General features: G+C 39.7%; 1 protein-coding gene across 1 annotated transcript; it reads right to left on the bottom strand.

The window, feature by feature from the left end:
- Positions 1 to 458: 458 nt before the first annotated feature.
- On the bottom strand, positions 459 to 8,246 carry LOC113091673 (proliferation-associated protein 2G4-like). Its single transcript, XM_026257277.1, has 13 exons — positions 8,025 to 8,246; positions 6,647 to 6,775; positions 6,361 to 6,466; positions 5,860 to 5,929; positions 5,610 to 5,702; positions 5,375 to 5,438; positions 4,708 to 4,786; positions 3,439 to 3,517; positions 3,204 to 3,337; positions 2,441 to 2,535; positions 2,223 to 2,350; positions 2,081 to 2,134; positions 459 to 1,740 (listed from the first exon to the last, which is right to left on the bottom strand). Exons 1-13 carry the CDS (start codon positions 8,107 to 8,109, stop codon positions 1,678 to 1,680), a joined length of 1,179 nt encoding a protein of 392 aa, XP_026113062.1. The 5' UTR covers positions 8,110 to 8,246; the 3' UTR covers positions 459 to 1,677.
- Between the last annotated feature and the right edge of the window lie 310 nt (positions 8,247 to 8,556).

Raw genomic sequence — 8,556 nt, 5'->3', positions numbered from 1 at the left:
AATTAGACATTTTAGCTATTGCTAGATTTAAGTATTGTTGTGGATGTTTGTGTCTGGTCTTTGGACTTTATCGATTTTAATAACATATTTCAGTCTCTCTAGGAAACTGAAAAGCTTGGATCACGCATCTGAATGAATTTCAACATGACTTTGATCGTCTGGGCCGCACAGCGCCCTCTGTTGTCATATATAAAAAGAAACCCTACTTTTCCATCCAAAGGTTCAAAGTTCTGCCTACTGGAGATAGGAATAAAGCGGCAGACATATAATTATCTGGTTTATAAATAGTACATCGACACAAAACGTTCAAAAAGTTTGTCATTTTCTCAGAGCTATTACAAATACTTCGAGCTTCTAACATAGAACTCAAATTAAACAACCCTAGTACACAAACTATACAAAAGCTTTGCACAAAGTGTGTGCATTTGTACAATTAATGATGACAGTCTTAAAGAAAATATATTCAAACGTATGTTTTATTTCATTAGTTGTAAAATAGTCCCATATGATGGTTCGTACTACAAAAACAATTGTGTCAAGTCCAAACCTCCATGCTCCTTTGCCACATAAAACCTTTACAGTCTGGAAACAGAACAAAAGTCACAGTAGCCAACATTTCAAAAGATGTATTAAACCAGTCTCAGGTAATAGGACTGGTCCAAAAAACGCTCTAGAGCCACTTCCCATCACCTCTCTTGAAATAACTGCACTGACTGGATTGTAAAACGACACTGGGAAAGCTTCTCAATCCAGTCTGAGCCTAATTTTGATCTGTAGATTCAGTCAAACAGACACTCTATTGCTTATAGAAGATAAAGTGACAATATATTGGCTCTTGGCAAGTGGAAGCTATAACCTTTTTTTATTGGGTTGAAGTAGCTTTAGTGTATCTTGGACCAGAACTTTAACCAAATCCCTAATAAATCAGTTTCTAATATTAACTTCAATTATTACAACTTAAAGTTTGTTTGGAAAATTTCCCTGCATCAACAAAAGATAACAGGACATAAAAATGTGGAGAGAGAAAAAAAATGGGCAGGAATAAAGTATGACCAATACATTCCCTAATGTCATCTTCAAATGTGACATGTGAAAGGGATGGCAGTTGAAGAAAGAGACTTAATTTTTCCCTTTTTGGAAATGCTATAGCATCACAGCAATGGAGTGCTTAGGAATTCTACACACTGAATTCCAATCCTAGTCATGAAATTCTCCACAAATGTGTTCTCAATCTTAATTGTACAAAACTACTTCTCATATAAGGGAGATATTTTACTTTAGAACCCTGAGAAATAGCTGCAAATCGAATTCGTTTCCACTTAATCTAATGTAACACAGTTTCAAATGAAGCTTTGGGCCGAATAAAGCATTTCAAACAGTCACCAGTACAAGTTGTGAAAAACGCAACTCTACAAAAGAACTGCGAAGCTTTTTTTAATTACATTTTGAAAAGGCATTGCGTTCCAGTTGAAATGTAAATCGAGTGCTTCAAAAGAGTTAATAGAATCATTATGAAAGTACAAATTTGTTGCACTCGCTCAGAAGTCCAAATCTAAATGACATTTCTCCATGACGGGGAGGCTTTAAACACAGGCTTTAACAGTGACTCTTGATCAGATCTGATGAGGATAAACAGTAGGGCGAGTGTGAAATGTTGTCGTTTCGGGGGAGTCTTCTCTATTTAGCTGCAACTTCATTCTCAGCTGGTTGGCCTGTAGCGGTCTCTGCAGTTTTGGAGGCCTAAAACAAAAGGAATCAGAAAGACACATGAATGAAGATGCCTGACTGATGGTATTCATTTCAACAAAATAACCAGATTTCCTCGACAGTTTAAAAAGCTCAAATGCACCCATTAAAACCTGCATGGCTGTCATAGAACCTGCATGCCATATTCCATTATCTCAAGCCATATAATAGTGATGTGGGAAAATTTCTTTCGTTTTTTACAGGAGTGCAAATGGTGTGTCCAGAAATTGAGCTTAAAGCTTCTTTCTTCTTGTTTCATTCTAATGAACTTCTCATTTTGTGTTTTGTTTGGGAACAGCATGAGGATTGTTCCTTCTTAAAGCAAAGGCCTCACCTTCTTTTTCTTCTTCTTCTGTGCCTTGCGACTTGCAGAACTCTGGATCAGAGACTGAAAATGACAGAAGAACCCAAAACATCATGCTAGGAAAACCCCTCATTTATGGTACATTTTAATAGAATCGATGGGTCTAACATACCTTTAGTTCAGGATCTTGAACATCATATTCAGACTTGTAAAGTTCTGCCTCAAGTGGTCCACTGGTGATTTTCAAGGGTCCATTGGCCATCAGCAGCACTGTGAACTTAAACTGAGCCACAAATTCACCTAAAGACAGATACAGGTGGAAAGAGAGGTTTCCCAGGTAAAGAAAGAGGTCAAAGCAGGAAGAAATGCCGCGAAGATAATGAAACTGACCTTCTTTCTCATTCAGCACACTAAAAGGCTGCAGGAGCTCATGTTTGGCACACTCCACCACTCCCAAACGAGCCTTTCCTTCATCCTCAAACGCCCTGCAGGACACAAAGTCTACTGTTTACCGAAATCTAAACCATACATTTATCCACCAAGTTTCAAAGTCATTGTCCTAGCATTCTCATCTCTCACACATCCATCAAAAAAAAAAAAAAAAAAATCACATCCTTTGGGTCCAAATGTACCGTATTTTCCAGACTATAAGGTGCACTGGATTATAAGGTGCACCTTCAATGAATGGCCTATTTTAGAACTGTTTTCATATATAGGGCGCACCAGATTATAAGGCGCACTGTCATTTTTTTAGAAAATTAAAGGCTTTTAAGTGCACCGTATAGTGCGGAAAAATACGGTACCGTATTTTCCGGACTATAAGTCGCTCTTTTTTTTCATAGTTTGGCTGGTCCTGTGACTTATAGTCAGGTGCGACTTATTTATAAAAATTAATTTGACATGAACCTAGAGAAATTAACCAAGAGAAAACGTTACCAGCTACAACCGCAAGAGGGCGCTCTATGTTGCCAGAGATGCTGCTCAGTTCTCCTGTAGCCTACATTGAGCAGCATAGAGCGCCCTCTTGCGGCTGTAGACGGTAATGTTTTCTCTTGGTTCTTGGTTCTAAATAAATGCGACTTATAGTCCAGATGCACTTCTTGATTTAGCCCATTAGAAACCAAACAAATTGGAGGATCGTGCTGCTGCCCACCTAAGAGTGAAGGGCATAGCGTCAAAGCGCCTCTCCACCTCGCTGAAGAACATTCTTGAGGTCTTCATTTTCAGCCCATACTGCTTACTGGGGTCCCGTTTGTAGATGGTTGTCCTCTGGCCGCCATCTCTTGCCTATTGGTGAAATCATTCAGGTTAAATGTCCATGTGTCTCTACAGTATACAATCAAATCTATTTAATTACAAATATGCTGAACACATTTAAAATGACTTGCCTTTCCCTCTCCTGTGCTGATCAGCACATCCACGGCATAAACTTCATGAACTTCAAACTCTGCCTTCTCGTGGTCCTTCCTGTAATGAGACAAACAGTGGAGATTGTTGTGCTTGCCCCTGAAAATCTCTCTCCTGATTGTTATTCTGTTTGTGATTGCTTGCACCTTAAAGGGACAATAAGTAACTTTTTAGGTATTTTATTATCTAAAATCAATATTTTTATTCATAAATATGCCCTCAATGGTGTACAAATACCTATGCCAATGTTTAAACTAATCATCGTAAATGAAGAATTTATTATCTTTATATACATGGGACGGGTAGGTCGATGGAGGCTTCCATGTAGTTCCGCCATCTTGCAAAACTATAATAGCAGAGAGGGACAAAAAGTACTAAGCCAACGCGTTTCCACAACGCGTTTTCGGTCAGAGCCAGAAACGCAGGTGCAGAGCAGTGAGAGGCGCTTGAAACTGCACCGGCAAGTTTAAAAGTCTGGATTGCATTCTTATTATGGACCATACATATGCCGCGCCACAGGAGAAGAAAACATCGTCGCCAAAACAGTCAAAAATAGAACGTAAAAGGAAACGTGACCGTAGATTACAGAAAACAAGAGTTAATGTCGGGGAAGCTTTTTCTAGGTGGAAAGAGCTAATGCTTGATAAAGATTTCAAAAGAGACGCTGAAGTGGCCAGTTTTCTTCTCGACAGGTAAGTCAGTGTTACAATCTATATTACAATATTTTTTTTATATCTAACAATGCATATAATTCAGAAAATATAACGAATAAATTAGACATAACTACTAATTACAATATTTCATGTTTTCCACAGTCAGTAATTCATACTGTAACATTCGTTTGTTTATGGTCATGTTGCTGTTTGTTTGAAATAACACACCTGTTCACCTGAAGGAAAACTCGACGAAGTGCTATTAGAAGACATCCTGTCAAAGCTTTTTGGTACATATCGCCTACCGTAGATGCAACGCGCATTTGAAAAAGCGAGGCGCTGGAGAGCAAAATTAGTTTGAATGCAAAATACAATTTCACCACTAGATGGGAGTAATTCCTACTTAGTGTCCCTTTAAGTCAAAAGAATCCACCCAAATCTTAGAGAAAAGAAGCCATTTTTAATAATACTAAAATACTAAATCCCACTTTAACTGCAAATATTGTACCTGGGCTCAGAGGTGTCATAAAAATTTGCTTGCTTGGATAGGGATGTTTGAGAACATTGAGAAATTCAATGTTCAGGTTTGTTTTATACCTTTGTTGATCTGTAGGGTTCTGGATAATGGTCTTTTCTCCATCAATAACATGCTGCTTCAGTTGATGGGACAGCATACCTGTCCAAGACCAAAAGAGAAGAACTGTCAATAATGGCCCGTTGGCACCTGCATGTGCTTTGGGTTGTTTGTCTTTGATGTTTTATGTGATGAAATACAATTAAAGGGTTGGTTCATAACTCAAACGAAACACGTTTGAGCTTCAGTTTATCATATCTGATATTCTTCATGTATGCGTGTAGTTGATCAATGTTTATGTGCGAATCTGTTCACTCAGATGAAATCACTTGATTCATATGGATTACTCTTTAAAATCTCTATGAATTTCTTAATGCATGAAAGCTTTGGTTCCAAGGACTTTCAAAGTAGGGAGAGAAATCTCTCAGGTTTCATTAAAAATAACTTTTTTGTACTTCAAAAATACACAATGATTCACATGATGATTTTTTTGGATGAGCTGTCCCTTTAAAGCAAATATCAGATATCAAGCTAGTCCCATTTTTGTAGAAATAATGAGTTTTCATTCCCAGTTTTGCTGAGTAATGGGTTTACTAACCACCACACCTTCAAACTCCACAATACTCTCTGGATGGATAATGTTTTAATTGCGGTCGGGCTTTCCCAAATGATATAACAGCCATAACTCACCCTCAATCGGATGGCACTTGAATGACTGAGCAATCTTATTCCAGGCCTCTGTTACTTGAGTGTTCTTCAAAGGTAAATAGGGCAGAAAAAAAAAAGACAAAACACCTTGATATAAGACAGTTTTTTAGATTTCTGTGCAATCTTGTATTGAGGTGCTTTCCACTCATATTCTCATAGATGTTTAAAATAGTCAACCTTAACTATTAGCCTCTTTAATTATGAAGTATGTACTAACCTGGTTGCCGGGTTTGACGAGACGCAAAGCTGCTTCCGCACACAGGTGTGCTGCTTTGATGACATCAGCCTTCCTTCCTGTCACAGGTGCTTCCTGAAAGAAATTCAAACCACAAAATGACAGAATACATGTACATTCAGCCGGAAAGTCACTAGTTTTGTGTCGGGGTTTATTGTTGCAATTAGTGTGATGCTAGAGGAAGCGCAGAAACAGTGGGGAAGAAAAGCATATACAGTATATGCACACAAACCTTAGTAGCTCCAATAACAAAGCTATGGGCCACGTTGGAGATGAAGCCGTCGACATGTACCCCTAAATCACTGTTGAGAGAGAAGAGAAATTCAGGAGGGTAACCTGAGAACAAGGCAAATAAACAGCAAGACTTCGAGCACCTTCAAATAAATACAATAAAAATGAATCAAAAGTACCAGACCATAAAGATGTCTTGCTATAATAGGAAATACATTGACATGGACAATTACAGGTTCTAGAAGAGATTCCAGGACACTTTTTAATTGCAGAGTCAACATTAAAAACACGTGTTAAGTGTAATATTAACATGCAAAGTTGCATGTGTGGATCACATAAAAACAAGTGAACAAGCAGGAAGACACGATTGGAAGAGCAGAGAACACTGCAGACAAGATGAGCTGAGGAAGAGGAAAGAGAGTGACTTGAGGAAAAGGAGAGGAAGGAAAAGACATGGGGAGGTCAGACAGACGCAGACGAACTGAGAGGGGAGTTTGCCTACATTTTGACCAAATCTCCATCTTTCAGCGTGTAGTCGGGGTCGCTCTTCAGGGGAGAGAAGTGGCAGACACAGTTATTGACTGACACACTGGTGGGGAACGCAATGCCTGCAAGAAAGGACAACCACCAATCCTCAACAAAAAGACCTTCTGCATAAAGTGTGAGGAGACAGTGATATCAAACGAGGCCTGCAGATTTCTCTGGAGGATCTATTACTATTTCATCTATTCTAAATGGGCTCAATTTAAAGCCACAAGCATTTAGCCACGTCTCCATCTCTGTCTCACCTTTCTTCATGTCTTTCTCTTTCTTAAAGACCTTCCCAGTCTCTGCCATGATGAAAGCATCTCCTTTCACACAGAGGCTGAGAACTGACACTCCTGGTTTGGCTGCATCGATGACGACCCTCAGCGCCTCTAAAAAGAAAAGAACGAGAAGAATATTTATGGGTAAAAAAAAAAAAATGTTTAACTGTCTGTTGTCTATAGGGTTTGATGTTAGGCTCACAAAGATGTCACTTTCAAACCAAGCAGCTTTCTGTTGGTTAGAATGGTGAATGTGTAACCCCTTGCTTTCCAGCTTCCAGATCACATGGATTGATACTGAAATGACTGGACTTCGCCTGTGAAAATCTGCAATGTGGCGGCACCTTCAAGATGTTATTCAGAAAACTGAACGGAGTCATATGCTCACTAAATGAAAGTCTAACGAATCCTTGTCCTAGTCATCTAAATAAAAAGTTCAGAAATCAGAACACAGTGAGATAAATGCTAAACTTCTTCACATCACGTGTTTACCACCTCCAGCATTCGCATACATTTGAACAGAAGCGAAGAGAGTGAATAATGCAGTGAGACGCAGTTAGAAACCATAATGGTTCAAGATGTAATATAAACACCACTTAACACCAAATTTTAGTGCAAACTTTGGTGCATTTTTTTTTCAATTAGGGTCCTGAAAGAGAACCAGTTGAGAATCAGATAACATATACAAATAACAGATGCTTGAGCTTATATGAGGGAAGAAACTTCTCATTTGAAACCAATGTAGTCTCAACAATGAAGTCTGAAACATTTGTACATAACTTGGAATCACTGGAGCTCAAAGAGTATTGCACGACCATTCAAATTCACGGTGCAAAAAATAAAAAAATAAAGAATCTGGACTGATAATGTCAAAATCCCTGTCAGCATCACCTCACCAACTGAAGTTCACTACCTGTGAGAGCAACGCTGATAAATGGGATTTGTAAGCTCTCAAGTCACTGTTCTGCCACAGCAAGGCAGTAGTGGACATATTCATCCAGACAGCTCACTAATAACCCATGCCTTTGAGGACTAACCTCTACCAGCTGGCAATGCAAGAGCCACAAGTGTACAACTGACATGCACTGAGGGCTAATGCTAGCTAGCATTAGCTCTAGAATGAGTCCCTCCTCGGTTCTGTAGAACTGCAAAAAAGTGTACAGGATTTATAAACATGTACAAGAGGAACAACTATGCATTTGAAGGAGGTCTCAATCTGCTGCATGCTATGTAGGTCGGAGCGCAGGGGTCTCGTGTGCCGAGCCGCTCATCGCGTCCTAACACATGGCATGCGCGAGAAAGCAGCGTGGAGGCCCGTGTCACTGACTCTACACCTCCAGCACTAAAACGTCAAACTCACGGTTGGCGATGTCACCGCCCATCTTGTACTTGGTCACGACCAAGTCCTCGGCGATGGTCTGCTCTTGCTGCTCGTCGTCGGACATCGTTGCACCGGCTTCCGAAGCGTCTCTCTGGGTGTATGATGACGATGAGCGGACAGCAGAAATCAGTCACGCTACCACCAGGCGGCTCGCCGACCGTCCAGCTCCGCCCACGGACTCCACGCACAACGTAGCCACGCCCACTACGCGGCCGCATCAAAGATGTCGTCATATACGATGGCGCCAAAACCTGGGCACACAGTAGTCAAACGTTTCAAAGCAGCTTCACTAGTAATACACAGGAAAATAACTTTAATTACAAATGAATATAGTGTTATTATCTATCTCAAATTATGTTCAGGATTTTGTTGTATGTGACCCTGGACCACAAAACTAGTCAAATGGAACTTTTTTTTAAAGGAAAAGCTGAATAAATAAGCTTTGCATTGATTGATGCTTTGTTGGGATAGGACAATATTTGGCTGAGATACAACTACTTGACAATCTGAA

Source organism: Carassius auratus, chromosome 6, assembly GCF_003368295.1.
Source record: "Carassius auratus strain Wakin chromosome 6, ASM336829v1, whole genome shotgun sequence".
NCBI classification, from domain to species: Eukaryota; Metazoa; Chordata; class Actinopteri; order Cypriniformes; family Cyprinidae; genus Carassius; species Carassius auratus.
This window is presented reverse-complemented; position numbering and strand designations above follow the sequence as displayed.